Source organism: Myxocyprinus asiaticus, chromosome 35 (assembly GCF_019703515.2).
Source record: "Myxocyprinus asiaticus isolate MX2 ecotype Aquarium Trade chromosome 35, UBuf_Myxa_2, whole genome shotgun sequence".
Taxonomy (NCBI): domain Eukaryota; kingdom Metazoa; phylum Chordata; class Actinopteri; order Cypriniformes; family Catostomidae; genus Myxocyprinus; species Myxocyprinus asiaticus.
Genome location: NC_059378.1, coordinates 12,736,547 through 12,760,420, shown reverse-complemented (window position 1 = coordinate 12,760,420; position 23,874 = coordinate 12,736,547). Strand labels below are relative to the sequence as shown.

General features: G+C 37.6%; 1 protein-coding gene across 3 annotated transcripts in view; it reads left to right on the top strand.

The window, feature by feature from the left end:
* The window catches only part of cadpsa (Ca2+-dependent activator protein for secretion a), a 165,354-nt gene that overhangs the window by 30,360 nt on the left and 111,120 nt on the right, over positions 1 to 23,874 (top strand). For all 3 annotated transcript variants that reach the window (XM_051672688.1, XM_051672690.1, XM_051672689.1), the window contains exon 4: positions 2,169 to 2,501. In XM_051672688.1, coding sequence (XP_051528648.1) covers positions 2,169 to 2,501 — 333 coding nt within the window. The remainder of the gene's footprint in view (positions 1 to 2,168; positions 2,502 to 23,874) is intronic.

Below are 23,874 nucleotides of genomic sequence, written 5' to 3'. Positions count from 1 at the left end.
GTTGGGGTGTCTGACAGACAACAGATTGCTTTAATAAACTGTTGCAGAAGAACAAAACCTTTGGATGCCTTGAGGCTACATGTTGCGCACCCACAATAATTTTACATTTACACACTTTTGAAGCACTCCGGTTACATTGAAGCACATCACTGAGCTCGGGATGCGCATAAGTGTCATGCCCTAGATTGGAGCATCTCTTATTATATAACTCCTATTTATTTTTTTGTGTATTTACCAGTATTCTTATTGTAGGGCTGCCCTTAGCATCCACATTTCCCCCCAGAAATACGTCCACTAAGATGTTCAGTTGTGATATGGTATGCATTTTTTGCATCATTGCTGTTGTTTAAAGCTGCACTACGTAACTTTGTGCTCTCTAGCGACATCTGTGGTTGAAACTGAAAATTGCGGAAGAATACATTACGTCAGTCGTGTTCTGGCACTGCTCTTCTGGCGGATGAATCTCCCAATTTGAGCTTACCTGGACATCGCCTGTGTGTGATCATGACTGGAGCCGGAGTCATAACGTGCTATTTTCATGTTGATATTATGTTATACAATTAAACATTTGAAATGGAAATACTACTTGCTTTGATGAAGATAAACAACACTCTTATTAACATATTTGAACTAATTTTAAACTTAAATCGCATTTCTGACACTACACTCAAAGCACTTTTAAAAAGAGAACGGGGGACTCTCCTCAGCCACCACCAGTAGGTCTTAATATGATTATTCAAGTGTTTTATATACTATTAATGTTTGAATTGTTGTACTATAATTTTCAATTTAAGAGGTTAAACTCATGATATGGCCCTCACAGCCCGGCCATGCCCTCCTCCTCATCACACTCCTCCCTCGCCCGATTCAGGCTGGGGCACCATCCGGACTGACCTACTCCCCCGCCCATCTCTGGAGGGGAGATGCTGCCCTTCCGGCGATTCCGCCAGCCGGTGGTCCACCCCGCCTCCTGGGAACCTAGGGGAGAGACGAGGGGAGGGAGAGGGAAAAGGCAAGCAGGAGACACAGAGAGAGAGAGAGAGAGAGGAGAGAGAGAGAAAAATGTGCTCGCTGGTCCCCAGACACGCCATCGCCTGGTCCTCAGCCACTCCTCCGCCCTCTGGTGGACAACAGCCGCTCCTCCCCGGGCGGACGGCAGCGAGTCCTCCGACCCCTGCCAGACGGAACGGCTCCTCCGTCCCCCGGTAGATGGTAGCGGCTCCCCCCTGGTGGACGGCAGCGGCGAGGACTCCACGATAGGGTATCCCTCCTCCTTCCTGGGTTTCAGAACCAATGTAACAGGTATGGGATGAGCAAGGAGGAGACAGGAACCGGCTGAGCAGTCAACAAAACTTTTAATGACAAACTCAGCTTAAACCAACATAAGACACAAACACACACAGCAGCCGCATGCATCTCTCTCTCTCTCAAGCTGGCATCGCCGGCTCCCCTTTATCTCACTGTCTCGCTGATCAGTTGACTCAGCGCCGGCCGTGTTTCAGAGCTAAATATTCTTCTAAAAATCTTAATTTGTGTTCAGCAGATGAAATAAATTCATATACCTGGGATGGCATGAGGGTGGGTAAATGATGAGAGAATTTAAATTTTTGGGTGAACAATCCCTTTAATTACAAATTATGATATCAGCATAACAAATAAAAGTTAAAAGTTGAATTGAAAAATGAATATCAATTTCAGAATTTCTTAAAATATTTGGTATGTCCCCTTTTGCTTTAATGACAGTACATACTCAAGCTGGTTTTTGCTAAACCTAATGATCCATGTTATTCCAGCATGATTTGAGAATGCTCCAAAAAGCATTTTGTGTGCTTCAATTGAAGCAGGGTAATCTGACCTTTTGTACAAAGGAGTTAACATGTTCAATGTCTCACATTTGCTTACATTTGATTAGTGACCTAGAAATAGAGCAAAATGTTAAAGCTTTCTAATTCATTTTGCATCATTGTTTTAAAATTTTCAAAATCCTTTTCCTGTTTATTTCCAGGTTTAAATGAGAGATTTTAAATCCCTGATTTTCAGTGTGATCTCTAACATTTCAACACAGTGTTTATAAATAAATATATAAAGTTATTTCATATGTTGTATTAAAATGGTGCATGGTGAAAGATTTGACACCTTATTGTAACAAGATTTATGGTTGATCACAGGTGTTCCTCAAAAGTGACCGTGTGTGCCGCATGGTCCAAAGCGGTGGTTGCTCAGCCAATGACTCCCGTGAGGTCTTCAAGAAACACATAGAGAAGCGTGTTCGCAGCTTGCCTGAGATCGATGGCTTGAGTAAGGAAACGGTCCTCAGCTCATGGATGGCCAAGTTTGACACAATCCACAGGGGCGAGGAAGACCCACGCAAGCACCAGCAGCGCATGACAGCCAGTGCTGCTTCAGAGCTTATTCTCAGCAAGGACCAGCTTTACGAGATGTTCCAACAGATTCTCGGCATTAAGAAGTTCGAACACCAGCTGCTGTACAATGCTTGTCAGGTAAGCAGTTGACATTTATGCAAGTCACTTCACTGTCATGGAAGCACACACTACGTGTTTTAATCATGTGCGACACAACAAGTTTTCACAGATTAACATGGAAGAGATTGTAACTTGTCGCATCATGCTTGGTTAGAATACGGTGTTATGAGGATTTGCTACAGGATAAGGAAAAAATATCTGATAATCTGGGTCTGGTTTTGGCTGTGTAATTGGATTTTTGTCATTAAAATGGATTTCTTGTTTTGGATGTAGATGACTAAACCCAAAGCACCCAGCAAGAGTTGTCCTGAAAGAAAGAGTAATTGCGTTTTATTTTCAAATCACTTGAAACTGGTGTAGAAAGCATCTGTCAACACCTGTCGAACCTCTTGTAGCAGGCTGAAGGAGAGTGACAGGGCCTTTGCTGAGGAGGTGAGCATTTGCAAATCATCCTTCAGTTAGAAAAGCTTTCATTAGACCAGCTGCAGAAATGTGCACATTTCATACACAAATCAGAGGGCCATCCACATTGATATAGCTTGAAAATTCTGCCAAATCCAGAAATGAAGCCCTGTCCACACAGTAAATCACTTCAATACACAGAATGATGGCAAGAACAACAAAATGACATGGTGCTGTCAGATTCAGCATAGGCTCCATGTAATGTGCGAGTTTTGTGGCAAAGCTATATTTATAGATTACCACAATCATGGAAAACTTGGAAATATTAGGCAATTGTGATTTCCTAGCCTGGAAAAGTCATGGCAATTTCTATAGTTAGTATACAAATTTCTAGTTACTATCTATAAAATGATTTAAAAAAAAATCTTTATTCAGTAATGATGAACAATTGAAAAGTAATGGAAAAGTCATAGAAATTCATTCATTAAAAGGTGTGGAAACCCTATATTTACAAAGACAATAAAAAAAGTGGTGAATCAGTGACTCAGAGCAAGAAATGACGTTGAATAGAATAGTGAAGCACTGAAGTGGTTGCAGATGGAAGAACAGGCAATGAGTGGGTTCCAGAACAATAAAGAAAGACAGAAAAAATAGAAAGAAATCATGGAAAAAAGAGAGGGGCGCTGAACAATCACATTTCTAGAGGGTAATCATAGTCTTATCTGTGTATTTAGCTCATAAGAACTATAAAATCTACAGAGCTTATGGTTTTGCATGCAATATCCCACATACTCCTAATGTGTAGCACAATGAATAAGCCACATTTACCAAAACACTTGAAAGATAAGCTCTCATTGACTTCCCTTCAGATGCAAGAGCAACTACTGCATTGCACAATTAATATTTAACTATATATTTTCTTGATTTGGGGGACTAAATGTACCGTTTTCACATTTCTGGGTTTGGAATGCGGTAGTAAACAATAGCAGCGTAATCGGCACAGCTAGCATATAAAACGAAAGGTAAAATGTAAGACATAGCAAATGTTATTGCTCCCTTTTTCTTCTTCTGCAAAGAAAACTAGACAAACTTTGCTTTTGGCTTAACAAAGCCTAGCCTGAAAGTTCAAACAAGTTGTAAAAGCTTGAGGTTTGTAGGTTTTACAAACCTTATAGTAGACTAGCCAGCTAGCTAGCTAGCTAGCTTGATTGATAGATAGATAATGTCACAATAGCATATTGCATTTCTCACACAGCATTACAATTAGACAATTGATTCATTCATTAACCTATTTATTAGCTAGCTAGCTAACAAAAGAAGATAATCACACGTGCCCTCGTAATTGAAGAGAGAGATCCCTATACTCCTTTATGGCTTTTAATTTTTTCACAACTGGGGATGTCGCTAAAGCCAGTTCGGTAGAGTTTGTGTAGTGATGCTGTGAACTCACCACAGCATTGTAGTTTTCTAGATTTACTTACACACTGAAAAACCTAATAAGTTCATTGCACTCATTTGATTGAGTAAACTCATTCCCTCAATTCCATTGAGTAAAGGGGTCTCCCAAAACTTGAGTATTTAAGTTCAATTAACTTGGTTTTCAAGTAGAGTGAACTTAACTATTTAAGTTGAGTTAACTACATGCAAGTAGACTTAACTCAGATTTGATTTGAAATATTGTTGTTTCTACTGTTGTGCATTGTAATTTAATTGATTCAATTTTAGATCAAACAACAGCACAGCTCAAATAAAGATGATAACTGATTCTAGGTCAGTTATTAAATAATTATTTACAGAAATGCATATATGCACTTCAGCTGTACATGCACAAAGAGAACTAAGATAATGTGACCAGGGTTCAACTTGACCAAAGAGACACAGATCATCCTAATGGTGACATTACACCAAGCAACTATTTGCAACAAAGCATAAATAATACAACAAAATAGCTAAAACATCTATGAATTCTTAATAACAATTATTTAAATTCCCCAATCTGTTCCCTCTGACCAAGGAAACATAATTCAAGCAGCAAGGGATTGTGGGTATTCCCCATAGCGTCAATTTTGTACTCAAAAGTTTGAGTTATTAACACTTCAAATCTTAAGTCTATGGATTTTTAAGAAAAATATGTTCAGTGAACTTAAATATTTGAGTTAAGAGTCCAAAACTTGATATTCCAAGTAATACATAATTAAGACAACTTGATTTTTACAGTAATGACCACTTTAGGGTTTATAGTGCACATTAAAGCAGAAATATGCTATCGATCTTTGTTAAAAGGGCTTTGCATTTCTGCTCTACTGAAATTAGGCTAAGATTCATGCAGAATTTAATTCATTTGGATAATTCTGGGATTTGTGGCCAGTGAGAAGACAAAATCACTGGATCTGGAGGAGGTGTCAATGTAAGAGTTTGCTATTCATACGCTACTGTCCTATGTTTACATTGGAGCCAAGTAGGCCCATTTGAGCATGTCATCTTTATTATCTTTTTATTAGCCTTACGAATCCTACTTTTTACGTGGGAATGGTAACAACCCGGTAACCATAGCAACGTCAGTCATACCGGCTGGGCCCTACTCTAAAATCAAACCCAACTGCACCACAGCCCTGTGGTTGCAAATGTTGGTGTATTGTTCTCTGCTGTATTGTTCTATAGCTTTGTCTCTATGCAGGGTGGTTGTATGTTTTATTTTTCACAGAAGGTCATTATTTCTGTTTTTCCACTGGGACCTTTAAGTTCTTGCTTTTAAATTAAATCTTGTTGATAGGCAGAGTCTGTGTTAAACAGCCATGTGTTGACTGTGTGCGTGTGTGTGTCAATGTGTTTAACAGCATTCAGCATCAGTTCATTGGTTGTCTCCCAGGAAGTAGAAGTTTAATCCAATATATAAACTATTTCCTGAGGGCATTTCAGGATACAGGCTGTGGATGGCAAGTGAATGACAGGCAATTAAAACAGAGATGGAAATTGCTACATCACAGATCAGTCTATCACTTACAAACAAAAACCTATAATTAATTTTGAGCCCTGCAATTCCCTCAAAATGGCACTTTTGTGCATCTGGTGCTTATGAGGCCAGTCATTTTCCCCTGTGGGGTTTATACTGTATATGTCTCAGTGTGTATATAAAGATACATTGCACACTGAAGTGACCCAAGTGATTAATTAAAGATTAAATCAAAACAACTGACAGATTTGAATGTTAAAAAGCGGCATTCTCATTGACTTGCCTGCTAAGATTGTGATTCATGACGAACTCATGTACTGTTTGTCACTTAACAAGCTACTTTCATAATGCCGATATACAGTATACGCACAACATGTTGTTAAAAGCTAGTTAATCTTCAAGTTAACCTACTAGTCTTTTCATCACAACTACCCTAGGTAAAACATTTCTTCATTACGTTATAAAATTTTTGTTTCCATCAATTGAACTTGTCACAATAATTAAAGTGTGCAAAAAGTGCAATACAAGATTTTATTGCTGGTTGACACACTGTCACCAGTTTCAAGGCAATAATTAAACTGAAGTTTTCCATTTTAATGGGTTGAAATGTTTTATAGTGAAGTCAGAGAATCCAATACATCTGTTTACATACAGAGAGCAATGCACTGAAAAACAGGAGACAAAAATAATATGAATTTGAAAGAAATTGAAAGAACTACTATATAATATACTCAACTACTATAAGTGTAGTTTTTATCATACATTTCTTTTTTTTTTCTTTCTGCAAAATGGCATTAATAATCAAAGGTTTAAAAAAGTTGTATTTAATTATACAATTTGTATTTAATCATTATATTTAATAAATCAACTATCATTTTATGGACAATGGAATTAATTATTACTAGTAGGGATTTTGCGGTGGTGTATGGATATATTAAATATTTTTTTAATGTTTTTATGGCAGTCTTAATAGTTTTTTTGACAGTATTCAACAGTATAACAACTTAGGTTGGAAAAAACTGATGTCTAATAAGTAAAAAAAAGAAAAAAGAAAAGAAAGAAAAGTGAATTATACATATTAGGTCAAAATAGTTAGTCAAATTTGTCAAAATCAATTTTGTTATTTTTTTATTTTGTCACAAAACCTGTATTGGACTACTGAAATCCCTTTGATCGCTCTTTCTTTAAATTGCAATTCAGTAAATTCCTCTCTCTGTCATTTCCAATTCAAAATTCCAATTCAATATCATTTTAAATTCCACTTTATGAACTGAAAGTGAGCTAGTTCTTAAATGGTTCCCAACTCTTATCTATTGTTCTTGCAATGGCAGCTGTTGGTTAACAATTGCATTTTATCCTACATTGATGACTATAATTGGAACTAATTGGATTTCAGCCATTTGCCCAGGATATTCATCTTGGTGTGGGCGTCTTTATGTGGGAAGCTTTATTCTGTTGAATGAGATTTGTTACGCTGGCCCTGGCTTTGGTTAATGAAAGCCCAATCTCATGTAATTGACATAAATAGCAATAACAAGAGGAGCAGCAAGGTGACTTGACTGGAATGTGTGCTCTTGATGATTTCTGTTTTTGTATGTAAACCGCACACACACACACACGCACACACACACATGTTGGTGCACCTATCATTATGAGGACTCTCCATAGACATAATGATTTTTAAACTGGACAAACTGTATATTCTATCCCCTAACCCTAACCCTACCCCTAAACCTAACCCTCACAAAAAACTTTCTGCATTTTTACATTTTCAATAAAACATCATTTAGTATGTTTTTTTTAAGCGATTTGAATTATGGGGACACTAGAAATGTCCTCATAAACCATTTAAAGCATAATACCCTTGTAATTACCAGTTTGTAACCTAAAACAAGTCCTCATAAACCACTTAAACCTGCCCACACACACACACACTTTAGCAAATGGTATCCCTAGTTATATGCATTCATGACAGAGACCCTCTATTCATCGCCAAAAGTCAACACAGAAATGGCTAAATAACTACAAAGACTTTTCAAAGGCTATTCTTTAGACGCAGCTTAAATGAGCAGACGTTGGTAGTCTGGCGCGGTGAGGACAGCTGTTGCCACTCATTTACTGTCATCAAACCTCATTGTATTATCTGTATTCTGTTAAATGCAGATAACACAATGAGGTATGAAAGCTCTATAAATAAAAGCCATGTATGTGTTTATGTTTTTCTTTGCTGAATCCCTCTGCTCCTATGATATGTGTGCTTAATAGTCCGTGTTTGAAGTATGCAGCATGATATGCACGGTTGAGGGTCTGTGCGTGTAAAGCCGCTTGTTGTCTGACAGAAACCACCTCAGCACCCCTTGTATGACCCGAGGCAGTTGTCATGGAGACAGTAAACATGCAGGGCTTTTAAACACTCTCTTGCCCATCAGCTGTTCTTCCCATGAATGCATTACAGATAGTAACCTTATAATTTACTTGCTTTCACTCTCTCTCTCCCCTACGGTCTCTTTGTCTTTCATGTCAATTACCTGAGCTGTCACTCTTAAAAATCTCTGTTGAGGTTTATACCGAGTATACAAACAAACAGCAGTTGTCCTCATCAGGAATGTTTTTCTTTTTTTCTCAAATGCAGAGGTACAATAATTTACATTTTAACTATTTAATTAGTAAATCTACACTCACTGAGCACTTTATTAGGAACACCTGTACACCTACTTATTCATGTGATGATCTAATCAGTCAATCGTGTGGCAGCAGTGTAATGCATAAAATCACTCAGATACGGGTCAGGAGCTTCAGTTAATGTTCACATCAACCATCAGAATGGGGAAAAAAATGTGATCTCAGTAATTTCTACTGTGGCATGATTGTTGGTGTCAGACGGGCTGGTTTGAGTATTTCTGTAATTGCTGATTTCCTGGGATTTCATGCACAAAAGTCTCTAGAGTTTACTCAGAATAGTGCCAAAAAAAAAAAAAAACAAAACAAAAATCCAGTGAGCAGCAGTTTTGTGGACGGAAATGCCTTGTTGATGAGAGAGGTTAACGGAGAATGGACAGACTGGTTTGAGCTGACAGAAATGCTACGGTAACTCAGAAAACACTCTGTACAATTGTAGTGAGCAGAATAACATCTCAGTATGCACAACACGTCAAACCTTGAGGCAGATGGGCTACAACAGCAGAAGACCACATCGGGCACTCTGCATTTGCATGCCCAAGTGTACACCTCATTGGGGAATCAAGATACAATATTCATGCACATCATCAGGGATAGTTCTCGGCATAAAGGGGTTAGTTATATCTATTAAATTAAGATCATGCTCTCGCATTTTGTTGGTTGCTCCCATCGCACGTTAAATAACAAAGCGTTCTTGACTCCATATGTTTACATCCGCATTCTCTTAAAGGGGCAATATCATCTGTTGCTATGTGTCCTCTGACACCTTGCGATAGGCATTGCTCATCACATTTCTGTATTTCATTTACAGTACAATGATGATTGTGCTCTAATACAAGCAATTATCAAAGCAATCAAGGTATTATTTACATATCATGTTAAATGTTTCATTTTATGAGAGTTATCTGGCATCATTACAGTGTAGAGATTCACATTACTATGGGTCACTGAAACTATTAATTATTTTGTTAGTGATAGGACCATGAAGCTTTCTGTGGGGCCTTTCACACAATAGGGCTTTATCACAAACTTTTGAAATTCCAAGCTTCATTACTCAGTTTCTGCATACATTTCATTCCGCAGCTTTTGCAAAGGTTGCACAAACAATGTCATCCTTATCTAGGGCTGAACACAAAACGTCTTTTGTCCTCCTGCAGGGGTATTGCACAAACAATGTTCGAACTTTGCTGGGGTATTGCACAGATGATGTCGCCCTTACCGTAGGGCTCAAACGCAAAATGTTGTTTTGTATCTTTGCAGGGGCATTGCACAACCATGCCCGCCTTTTCGCAAGGGCTCAATCTAAGCAAAGGCTTATTCACAAGCATTGTTTACCCTTCTGCAAAGATATTTCACAAACAAGGCTCACCCATTCACAGGGGTCCTACAATTCTCATAAGCTAACCTACCCTTCTGCAGGGTATGGCACAATAGTAGCATGTTGTATAGTATCAGGCTTATGTTTGCATCATTCTTTTATATTTCTTCTTCTTTCAGATTTTTCCCTCAACTTCTGAAGACCTGGTTGTTGTCCTGAGCCTAATTATTTGGTTTTGTATTTTCTTTTTGGGGGGCATAGGTTAAATTAGGTCCTAATTCCTTATTGGGTAAGCTCCGCTCCCCTGCTGTTATCGCCTCCGACAGGATCTGACGGTTCAAGCAGCATCTGAGCACTGAACCATAGGACGGGGCTTACGCCAAATGATATAAGTATCTTTTCGTTTGTATTAATTACAATAATCTCAAGTCTTTTTGATAGAAATGTAAGCATAAGCGTAGCTCTAACAGGAAGATCTCGGGATTCATCTATCAGGCATCTCATCCAATCACAATACAGCCTCTGCTTTAAAAGCTTGCCAGCTGTAATAATACCAATAATCTTGAGTCTTTCTGTTAGAACTATCCATTTTAATCTTATTCCACAGAATTTTTTAATTCTTGATTTTGATTGGTTGACACCTTCCTAGGGTATTGGTTAATTTTATTGAATAAATTTTGGGCTGTTTCTAAGCAAGATGCATACTGTAATCTGTGGCATAAGGAATGAAAATCAAAAATGTATCTTGATAAACACTTTTACATGTGGTAGCTGTGGTATAAACTGCATAGTTGACTCGGGACGTGTGAATTATTGAAAATTCAATGCACACCCAAGGTGTAATTTTTAGACATTTCTGTTTTTCCTGTGCCACTGTGTGCATTGAAACTGAGAGGAAGTATTAAATCCATAAAAGACAATTTTGGAAAGGGCCCCTGTTGACTATAGCAGTGATTCACTGTAGCTAGAGCAGGACCAGGGTCTATTAAGTGAAATGTACTGTAATGACATAATAGAGCTGATATGAAAGCAGTTGAGCCTCTGGTTTCTTGCACTCTGCCACATTAGGTTGTCTATATTAACCTGTAAATACGTGTTGGCCCCAGGCAGGTTTCGTGTGAGTGTATAATGATTTCATTAATTGGACCAAGAAGCCTTGTGGCTCCCATAGCTCATGAAAAGAAATTATTTACAGATCTAGTGAATTCGATAGCTGGACCCTGTTCTGTAAGTGTGCATGTGTATGTGTGTCCATGTGCTGAACATTCGCACTCATCTGCATAAAGACAGATCAGTCTGCTCTCTGTTTCTCTTTTTGTCTCTGAATGATTTGCTGATTGCAGTTGTAAATAATTATTAACTAAGGAGATAGAGTCCTTCTTCTCCCCTCTGTTATCTGCTCTTGCACTGTCCCTCACCAGCTGAAATCTCTGTCCAGAGTAATGGGATTGAATTGGATAGTTGCCATAACAGAGCTACAGTAAATACTAACAATATTAAAAATTGCCAGGTAAGCTGCATAGCCAACAGGGATTACATTTGGATTTGCTTCACCAAAACCCCCAACAGAGTTTGCTCTGTGGGTGACAATCTTTCAACCACTGTGCAATTGTTTTTCACTAGCACTGATCTTGGAAAATTATGATTATTTTACCCCTAGAGCATCTGCATTATTATACAAAATAAAAACAGGAATATCAGTATTATATTGTTATTGAATATGCTGTAGACATAGCCTAAACATTAATCCTGTCTTCCTATTGGTTTCTCATAAATGGTTTCCATATAGCTTCTATTGCCTTCCAAAAGCTTATTAGATACTGTATTTCCTTTTATTGTCACCCTCTACTGTAAATCCATTAAATTTTGTTTGGTTTTATGTAATATGTACTATATCTAGCTAAGCTATAAATAGTGATGGGCACAAAAACATGAAAATGTATTCAAAATAAAAACACAAAATACCTCAGTTATTAAATACCAAATACTGTGTGGAAAAAATGTATAAAATAAAATACAGTATTTTGTATCTTGAAAATACAAAATACATGTAAAATTGTCCATTCGATGAAGTATCACTATTAGGTATTATATAAGCATATGTATACGTTATATAAAATAATATAAGAAGTATTCAGTGTAAAAGGTTTTACATATTTGTAGTCACGTTGTGCAAAGATCTGGGAAGCAGATATTTTATAGTCTGCCATATGTCATACAAACATACTTGTTGACTCCAAAGAGCAATAAGCTTCTCATCCAAATGCAGGTTCAGTCGGCTTTTGCAAGGTTATATTTTAAAATGGACCAAAACTGAAAAATTTATGTTGTGGTTATTTTTATTTGTCATTAGTTGCTTTTGCATTATTTCTGCATTGAAAAGTACCTGTACTCACAGTCACGGAGCTTTCTCTTCCTGTCTTTTCTAGCACAGTACAAAAGACTAGATCGTGAAGATGGAGAAACTCTTCCTTGTGAAAGTGTGTGATAATTGTTTATTGATCCAGTATTACTGTCCTGAATTTAAAACTATTTGTTCATGAAGTTTGCCACTGTGACATCATTGTTTCCATTGACTGGTGGGTTCTAAGGCAACAGTTTACATCTATAACATTTCCTCGACATTATACTCGCCCGTATAATGTGTTTTGGGCACAGCGTTTAATAATGTGTATTAAAAATCTTTGATGCTTCCCCAGTCTCAAAGCCCACAGCACGTGCCTGGTATAATGTGCTTTCTTGCCCATAGCCTTATTCCTCATGCTTCTATAATTGTCTTCATGCACGGATTCATCGCATGCATTTTTTATATGAGCATGTAAGCCATTTTCCACTCTTTCATCACAGTAGAACTAGGCTAGTCAAGTTCCATTTGCCATTCTCCTTGCTCAGTACCAGTATATATCACCTCTTATTAGCTATCTACTTTCTATTGATCAGTAGCAGAGCCCTGGGCAATCAGACAAGTTTTTTTTTTTCTCCTATAGCCAGAATAATTTGCTCTGTCATGATAGATATCGATAGTGTCCTGTTCTCAGCCTCTTTTCCTCTGGTTGGTTTTATCAGTCTGGTGATTAAACTTGTGACAATCTTTCCCTCTGAAAAGTAGGCTGAAACTGCCATATTGATACAGTATTTCTTTCAGTTTCTTAGGTGAATCATGTCAGAACATATCAAACTTAGCTGAAAATCCAAACTGCCTAGTGGTTGGGTGGTATACGCTATAGTTACTTAAAGGGATAGTTCATTCAAAAATGAAAATTCTCGAATCATTTACTCTTCGTTCTTCTGCAGAACACAAACAAAGATTTTTAGAAGAATATCTCAGCTCTGTAAGTCCAAACAATGCAAGTGAATGGTAACCAGAACTTGAAAGGTCCAAAAAGCAAATAAAGGCAGCATAAAGTAATCCATATGACTCCAGTGGTTAAATTCATATCTTCTGAAGCAATTTGATAGGTGTGGATGAGATGAATACTTAAGTTATTTTTTTACTATAAATTCTCCTCTCTGCCCAGTAGGTGGCAATGTGCACCAAGAATGTGAATGGCCAAAAACAAAAGAAGAAGAATATGTAAGTGAGAGTGAAAGGACTTAAATATAGATTTTTTTCTCACCCACACCTATTATATGGCTTCTGAAGACATGGATGTAACCACAGGAGTCATATGGATTACTTTTATGCTGCCTTTATATACTTTTTGGACCTTCAGTGTTCTGGCCACTATTTAGTTGCATTGTGAGGACCTACAGAGGTGATATATTGTTCTGAAAATCTTCATTTGTGTTCAGTAGAAGAAAGAAAGTCATACACATCTTGGATGGCATGAGGGTGAGTAAATGATAAGAGAATTTCCATTTTTGGGTGAACTATCCCTTTAAAGTTTGAGTGTGTAATTTTTGTAACACTAGAGTCACCAAACAGAATTGCAACAATTTGTTGAGGCTGCACTGTTCTCAGATTCCAGAAAAGTCCCCCTGCCTTCCATTGGTCGGAAAAAACAGATCCCACCCCCAAACTTACACCATTGGTTAAAGGGTGCTTAAACAAACAGGAAATGTTTTGATAGTGCCACTGAGCCACAGGATTTACACTTTTGGAGAAATAAACCTACAAATGGCTTACACCTAGTTGTCTCTGCATATATTAGGCTAGGATAAGAGAAAGTATTTTAACATTGAAAAAAATCTGCTTTAAATGGACGGTCAGATTTTTCTCCAGTTTTTGAAGCTTGCAGTTGCAGAGATGCCTAACCATACAACACTGTATAAATTTGCTTTCATTTTACAGAACTATTGTGGGTGTGATGGCTATGTAACATAGTGCCTTGAAATCAGAAATTAAAGCATTAAAGTTCACCCCCTGCTAGTTTATACGCCTCTATCATGCAGTGTTGGACTCTAACCACCGCAACACCTACGATAATCAGCACTCCACTGAGTTGCCTCCATTCCAGAAGAACTAACTTCACAAAACACTGTAAATATTTAACTACCATGTTTTAAGAAGCGCTTCTAAACATTCTAAATGCACAGTAGGCTATTTTAGGTTTATACTCAGGAGAGAAGGACTGTGTTGTCTGTTTGCTGTACTGTTGGATTTAAACTTACTAAAATAATTTGATATATACCATGGTACTGAATAATGGTACTACCATGGTATTGTTTGGTACTTTTTGTCAGTGAAGGCTAGAATGGGATTATAAGGATAGGGTTAGATTGATACTACAATCTCAGTTTACACATTATATGTAAAAGAAGGTGTTCAGTTATTCATTGTAAAACACAGGCTTCCGCTAGCAAACACGTTTCACATTCCATACAGTACCCGCTGCGCTTTCAGAAAGCACAGTTTTTATGTCTTATTTTTTATTTTAATACATTAGATGGGACTTGTATACTGTTTGAATTTAAACACAGACTATACATTGAAGCTTAAAGGAATAGTTCACCCAAAAATGAAAATTCTTTCATCATTCACTTACCCTGATGCCATCCCAGATGTGTATGTCTTTCTTCAGCAGAACACAAATTAAGGTTTTTAGAAGAAGATAGAGCTCAGTCAGTTCCTTATAATAGAAGTACACGGGTGCCAGCACCAAAAGTCACATTTAGCCAGCATAAAAGTAATCTATGCGACTCCAGTCGATCGATGAATGTCTTCTAAAGTGAATCGATAGGTTTATGTAAGAAACAAGTCGATAATTAAAATGTTTTTTAACTTTAAATCGGCGCTTCATTCCAGGGCTCTGATGCTGTTTGAAATGGCCAAACTCTTGCGTGACATTTGTTCTTCTGTTGTAAATAAGCGGCACTTCCGAATTCTCACGTGAACTCGCCGACATGCTTACGTCATGCGACAGCTACGTGATGCGTCAGCTGCTGGCAGGAAGCGCTTTTTAAAAGTTAATAGTGTTTTAATTATCACTTAATGTTTTACACATACATATCGATTAGCTTCAGAAGACATTCACTGATCGACTGGAGTCGTGGATTACTTTTATGCTGGCTAAATGTGACTTTTGGACCGTCCAAGTGCTGGCTTCTATTATAAGGACCTGACAGAGCTCTATCTATCTTTGTGTGTGTTCTGCTAAAGAAAGACGGTCATACACATCTGGGATGGCATCAGGGTAAGTGAATAATGAGAGAATTTTCATTTTTGGGTGAACTATTCCTTTAAGGACCTCTTCTGAAGCAGTTTTCCAAGAGCCTGCTTGAAAATCAAAAGCAGTAATAGCTGAAGCTTAATAATTCAGCACTTCCAGTCAGAGAACATGCCTCTCTGCCTTTTATTTGTTTGGGTTTGCTAAAATTGGGCTGCAAGGGGGCGCTAGAGGGTCTGCAGTAAATTTAAATAAATAATAATTTAAATAGATATACATTTATTTGGGATCTTGTCTCAACAATGAGGTTTTGCATTGAGGTTTTGCAAACAAATATTAGCAAATGCTGTAGTTAGATACATTGTCAATCCACCAAGGCTGAATAAGGAAGAGAAAGAAATGTTCAAAGCACTTGACTTGATTTCACCTCCAATCTGATTAGGGGCACATGTGTGCACGCTCCGAATGAACATAATAGGTTAACAACATGGAGACTGATATGAAAACACTGGTAATATTTCCAGTGTGATTGTAGCTTAACTTCGCCATCATGGATGTATAAACCTGCTGAAGACCATAACTGGCTTCAGCATTCTGCGCATGCCGATAAACAGTCTTCTTTCTTTTCTTTAAATACCCATAGTAAAATGTTAGTTATGTGACAGTTATGGGTTCTTCATATCAAATCATATGGAGAATCAAATATCCACTGCTCCTTTTACCATGATGATTCAGCTAGATAGCTAATTATTGCTTTATTCTGTGACGTGCTTCAAGTGTACTGCATCTATAGCCAACATTTGGCAAGTTATAATTTTGAAAAACTATAATTTTGAAAAAAGTAAAACAATTTTTTTTTAATATTGCTGAGCTGCTCAGCATGTACAGCTAGAGGGCGCTGCTTGCCCTGTACTCTATCAGCAAAGATTTATGATTATACATACAAATTGTTTGAAATACAATGAGTACTTTCTAGATAAACTTGATAATGTCTAGATATTGATTTATAGATAACTTTCCAGATAGACTTGGTTTAGATAAAAATAAATACATTGGCTGTTGTTGACAATTTCCTGTGTGGTGCAGTTTTTTTTTTTTTTTGTTAAATTTTCTTGCACACCTATACTGAAAATAACTTTGATTTCTTTAACCAGATTGCCTGGCATTCTAATTAAGAACATGCTTTTTGAATCATGTTGGAGTTACTGTTTAGTTGAGTACGTTCAAAAGTTGAAAAATCGAATAGTGAATCGTCCTTAAATTTATTTTCTTTTTTTACATTTATTTATTTTTGCCATATCGTCCAGTCCTAGTTTCACCTACTACTCACTCAACACTAACACACACAGGCCAGAGTCTCTCTGCCTTGGCTGGCTTAGATTAGGCACATTAATTTAATTACACACGTCTTGTTTACATGAAATATGATTGGCATCAGGGGATGGCAGCACAGTTTGTTTCCTATCTAGTGCATGAAAGTCTCACAGTTATAAATATTATGGCTATTTGTTTGTTCCTCTTCTAAGGCCTTGCTTGGCAGAATTAGCTGTTTTATCAAGCCCATAACAGCCTCTCTAAAAAGTGTATTAATTGTGTTACGGTAGCTGGAAGCCTTGAAGTCCCCTACAGAATGACTGACAGCTTACAGCAATGTCTTACATTCTTGTTTACATAATTTCTTCCTTTAAGGTCCACCTGGCCCAAAGCCCAATCAGATTAATAAATAAAGAGTTGAATACAAAGCTTCCCAGAGCAGTAAAATGAGCACAGTGGCAGTTTCTTTCATGTTCACAAGTTTGTCAAAGCGATGTCAACACAATGAGAAAGACAGCTGAGATGTGAGGCGTGTGTGTGAAAGTCTGAATGCTGATTCATCTTTAGCATTGACTGGCTCAGTCTACCAGAGCAGCAGGAGGAGAACCATGCTGTGTTGCTCAGTCTCAGTCAAGCTAATATCGCTGTTAGAATGCTTGTGGCCAGATTCAGAATGCCATTTAGGGAAAATAGTATCATTCTTGCAGCATTACTGGAGCAGACATGTGTTATAATTTTCACATTTAATTTTTTTTACTTGCTTGCTTAACTGAATTTATATTTAGTTTAGTTATTAACTTATATCATTTAAATATGTTCAACTGTGTTTAATTCTCAGTGTCATCTAGTGTTATCACTATCAAGTGTCACCTTGACATTCCTATAGCTTGAACCACTGTAGTTGAGAAACCCACCTTACATTTTAAATAAATGTTATGGGGTAAATATTTACTTAATCTTAATGTTTTTTATTTTTATTTTTCCTCTTTTTCTCCCAATTCCCAATGTGCTTTTTTTTTTTTTTTTTTTTAAGTCCTTGTGGTTGCGTAGTGATTTGCCTCAGTCCGGGTGGCGGAGGACAAATCCCAGCTGCCTCCATGTCTGAGATCGTCAACCCGCGCATCTTATCACGTGGCTTGTTGAGCGCGTTGCCATGGAGACATAGTGCGTGTGGAGGCTTCACGCCATCCGCTGTGGCAACTCACCATGCGCCCCACCGAGAACGGACCACATTATTGGGATCACGAGGAGGTTACCCCATGTGACTCTACCCTCCTTAGCAACCGGGCCAATTTGGTTGCTTAGGAGACCTGGCTGGAGTCACTCAGCATGCCCTGGGATTTGAACTAGTGAACTAGCGAACTCCAGGGGTGGTAGCCAGATGTGTTTACCACTGAGCTACCCAGGCCTCCAACTTAAGCTCAATGTTAAAAAAATAGACAAATATTAGGGCTGGGCGATATGACGGTATATATCGTGGCGACGATATAAAGTGTCAATCGACAGAGATTTTGCCATATCGTGTATATCACGATATGTAAATATCCATGTGCGCAGCGTGGGCTTATCAATCACTTCACGTGAGACTGAGACAATTGAAGAAACATGGACAGGGTTTTTCCAGTATTTTTCTGCGGCCGCCCAAGCAAATTTAATGACCTTCATCACATATCTGCCGCTTTAAAAGAGCTAAATATTCTTCTCATCTGACACACAAATGTTTCACGTGACTGTGGCGCGTGCTGTCTCTAGAGCTGTGATGTGTGCGCGAATCCAGCAGGCTTTCCGATATTTGTGCTCCAAACAGGAGAGCTCAGAGCAGGATCACTCGTGCTACTCATCATTTTTGACTCAGGAAAACCCCAAATGGAGAATGAAATCTCCACAAAATGGGATGACTCCAAAACAGGTCAAGAAAATGAAGAGGAGCTTGTTATTAAAACAGGTGCGACATCTGTGGTGTGGGTTCACAAAAGCCGACACAGAGCAGAAAAATGTTATCTGCAAACTGTTTCGCATGACAATTATCACTCGTAATACAAGCAATCTGTTTTACCACCTCAAAATGAAGCACGCAAAAGAATATTATGAAAGCCAAAAGATGAACTCGGTTTATTTATTTAGCAAGAAGTGATATTTATTTGATACTTATTTTCTTCAAGATGGGATTTTTTTTTTTTTTTTTTACTTATTTCTTTTATTTTTCACATTACTTTTGAGAAGATCTTAAGTTTCTTGAGCAAAGTTTATAATAATAATAATGGTCAACAACATTTTAATCTGAAATGCGGCATACTGTTATATTTAGCATTTAGGTAAGGTTGATTTTTGAAAACATGTTGATTTTTATTTATTTATTTACTTTGACATTGTTTGTCTTGTTCCAAATAAAGAGGAAGTAGTATTAATTTATAAAGTATTTAATTCACTGACTGGAATTCCAAAAATAAGCATTACAGTATGGTTATTTAATAAATAAACCAATTGTTATTGATTTTCCAGAAAACTTTTACTATATCGGGATACATATCGTTATTGTGATATAAAATTACTCATATTGTGATATAAGATTTTGGTCATATCGCCCACACCTAACAAATATAAGACATTTGTAGGTCGATTTCCCCCAAAAAAGCATAAACGCCGTGGCTCTTTGTCAATATAAAAACATTGCTCTGTTTGAGGACTCTACTGTTTTCTAAGTTTTCAAATCTGAATCCTGAACATTTATGGAAGAAACTGTCAGAACAGTAGAGAGCAAATTTAAAACCTTGCATGCAGTTGAAGTCAGAAATTAAAAAGAAAGTACACCCTCCTTGAATTCTATGGTTTTACATATCAGGACATAATAAAAATCATCTGGTCCTTAGCAGGTCTTAAATTTAGGTAAATACAACCTCAGATGAACAACAACACAAGACATATTACACTGTGTCATGATTTATTTAACAAAAATAAAGCCAAAATGGAGAAGCCATGTGTGGAAAAACTAAGTACACCTTATGATTCAATAGCTTGTAGAATGACCTTTAGCAGCAATAACTTCAAGTAATAGTTTTCTGTATGACTTTATCAGTCTCTCACATTGTTGTGGAGGAATTCTGGCCCACTCTTCTTTACAACGTTGCTTCAGTTCATTGAGGTTTGCGGGCATTTGTTTATGCACAGCTCTCTGAAGTTCCCGCCACAGCATTTCAATCGGGTTGAGGTCTGGACTTTCACTGGGCCATTGCAACACCTTGATTCTTTTCTTTTTCAGCCATTCTGTTGTAGATTTGCTGGTGTGCTTGGGATCATTGTCCTGTCGCATGACCCAATTTCGGCCAAGCTTTAGCTGTCAGACAGATGGCCTCACATTTGACTCTAGAATACTTTGGTATACAGAGGAGTTCATGGTCGACTCAATGACTGCAAGGTGCCCAGGTCCTGTGGCTGCAAAACAAGCCCAAATCATCACCCCTCCACCACCGTGCTTGACAGTTGGTATGAGGTGTTTGTGCTGATATGCTGTGTTTGGTTCTCGCCAAATGTGGCGCTGTGCATTACGGCCAAACATCTCCACTTTGGTCTCGTCTGTCCAAAGGACATTGTTCCAGAAGTCTTGTGGTTTGTTCAGATGCAACTTTGCAAACCTAAGCCATGTTGCCATGTTCTTTTTAGAGAGAAGAGGCTTTCTCCTGGGAACCCTTCCAAACAAACCATACTTGTTCAGTCTTTTTCTAATTGTACTGTCATGAACTGTAACTTTTAACATGCTAACTGAGGCCTGTAGAGTCTGAGATGTAACTCTTGGGTTTTTGGCAATTTCTCTGAGCATTGCATGGTCTGACCTTGGGGTGAATTTGCAAGGATGTCCACTCCTGGGAAGATTGGCAACTGTCTTGAATGTTTTCCACTTGTGTATAATCTTTCTCACTGTAGAATGATGGACTTTAAATTGTTTGGAAATGGACTTATAACCCTTCCCAGATTGATTGGCAGCAACAATTGCTTCTCTAAGATCATTGCTGATGTCTTTCCTCCTTGGCATTTTGTTAACACACACCTGAATGCTCCAGACCAGCAAACTGCTAAAACTTCAGCTTTGATAGAGGTGGTCACACTTGCTGATGATCAGTTAATCAAGGGCATTTGATTAGCAGCACCTGGCTACTACTTAGCCTCTTAATCCCTATGGAAGCAGTAAGGGTGTACTTAGTTTTTCACACATAGCTTCTCCATTTTGGCTTTATTTTTGTTAAATAAATCATGTAATCGTGTAATATGTCATGTGTTGTTGTTCATCTGAGGTTGTATTTACCTAATTTTAAGACCTGCTAAGGACCAGATGATTTTTATTATGTCCTGATACGTAAAACCATAGGAATCAAGGAGGGTGTACTTTCTTTTTCCCATGACTGTACACTTAGGTTGAAGTCATTAAAACTCATTTTTTAACTACTTCACAGATTTAATATTAGCAAACTATAGTTTTGACGCTTAGGAAATCTACTTTGTGCATGACACAAGTAATTTGTCCAACAATTGTTTACAGACAGATTTTTTCACTTTTAATTGACTATACCACAATTCCAATGGGTCAGAAGTTTACATACACTAAGTTAACTGTGCCTTTAAGCAGCTTGGAAAATTCCAGAAAATGATGTCAAGCCTTTAGACAGTTAGCCAATTAAGTGTACTGAACTGGAGGTGTACCTCTGGATGTATTTTAAGGCCTAACTTCAAACTCAGTGCCTCTTGGCTTGATATCATGGGAAAATCAAAAGAAATCAGCCAAGGATGAACCTCCACAGGTATGCTTCATCCTTGGGAGCAATTTTCAAACACCTGAAGGTACCACATTCATCTGCACAAACAATTGTACGCAAGAATAAACACCATGGGACCACGCAGCCATCATACCACTCAGGAAGGAGATGCATTCTGTCTCTTAGAGATTAATGTAGTTTGGTGCGAAAAGTGCAAATCAATCCCAGAACAACAGCAAAGGACCTTGTGAAGATGCTGGAGGAAACAGGTAGATAAGTATCTATATCCACCGTAAAATGAGTCCTATATTGACATAACCTGAACGGCTGCTCCGCAAAGAAGAAGCCACTGCTCCAAAACTGCTATAAAAAAGCCAGATTACAGTTTTCAAGTGCTCAAAAATTGAACTGTTTGGCCATAATGACCATTGTTATGTTTGGAAGAAAAAGGGTGAGGCTTGCAAGCCAAAGAACACCATCCCAACTGTGAAGCATGGGGGTGGCAGCATCATGTTGTGGGGATGCTTTGCTGTAGGAGGGACTGGTGCACTTCACAAAATAGATGGCATCACGAGGAAGGAAAATTATGTGGATATATTGAAGCAACATCTCAAGACATCAGCCAGGAAGTTAAAGCTCAGTCGCAAATGGGTCTTCCAAATGGACAATGACCCCAAGCATACCTCCAAAGTTGTGGCAAAATGGTTTAAGGACAACAAAGTCAAGGTATTGGAGTGGCCATCACAAAGCCCTGACCTCAATCCGATAGAAAATTTGTGGGCAGAACTGAAAAAGCGTGTGCGAGCATGGAGGCCTACAAACCTGACTCAGTTACACCAGTTCTGTCTGGAGGAATGGGCCAAAATTATTTTTGTGAGAAGCCCAAGTTAAACAATTTAAAGACAATACTACCAAATACTAACAAAGTGTATGTAAGGGAAGTTGTATTGTCTGTATTAGGTTTAGTGCTGGTATGGGGTTCACAGTGCATTTGTACTATCTATGGCAAGTACTTTTTATTTTTAGATCAAGCTTAAAGGGATAGTTCACCCAAGAATGAAAATTCTCTCATCGTTACTCACCCTCATGCTATCCCAGATGTGTATGACTTTCTTTCTTCTGCTGAAATCCATAAATGTATACACAGCTACATACAGAGGTGGGTAGAGTAGCCAAAAACTTTACTGAAGTAAATAACTTTAAAAAAAATTATTACTCAAGTAGAAGTAAAAGTAATAATGTTAAAAATTACTTGAGTAAGAATAAGAAAGTATCCAATAATAAGAATACTCATATAGTGAGTAACTAGTTACTTCCAAATATAACATTATGGATGTTTACTCTCCTATATTCCAGTACATGATACACATTTAACATGCATTACAGAATGACTATTATTATTATTAATAATAATAATAATAATATTAATTATATCATTGTTAATAATGGAAATTGTCATCATTCACCACCATGTTGTTCCAAACTCATATGCATTCTTTCTTCCATGCATCAAATTAAAGGGAAAATTCACCAAAAAATAAAATGCTCTCATTTTCTCACTCTCATGCCAAAAATTAAGATTTTTAGAAGAATATCTCAGCTCTGTTGGTCCATACAATGCAATGTGAATGGTGACCAGAACTTTGAAGCTCCAAAAAGCAAATAGAGGCAACATAAAAGTTTTTATATATTGATCTATTTCTCACCCACACTAATCATATCCCTTCAGAAGACAGGTTGAACCAGTGTCATTTGAATTCCTTTAATGCTGCCTTTATAGCCTCAAATTTTGGTACCCATTCACTTGCATTCTATGAACCAATAGAGTTAAGATATTCTTCTAAAAATCTTTGTGTTCAGCAGAAGAAGAAGAAAAAAAACAAAACACACACATCTGGAATGGCATGAGGGTGAGTAAATTATATGAGAATTTTCAATTTTAATTATCCCTTTAAGGAGATGTTAGACAGAATGCTAGCCTTAATCATAATTTCACTGCATGTTTTTTTTCTCCTACATATTTTGAAAGGGAATGGTGACTGAGACTGTCGTTTTTTGGGTTCCGCAGAATACAGAACGTTTAACGGGTTTGGAAGGACATGAGCGTGGGGAAATGATGATATAATATTAATTAAAGGCTGAACTATCACTTTAAGGACGCTTCTCAGATTTGGATGAATCTGTCAATTAGAAGAGAAGTTTGGAAACCTTTTTTCTAGTAATTATTATGGTGAAAAATGTGAACAATGTCACACAACCCCAAATGATATATAAAGTTTAATTATACACTGAAGCAAGATCATGCTTTATTCATGCCTTCTGTCGTTATATCACAGCTTTTTACGTCCTGCGCAAATTTAGTTCAGCGATG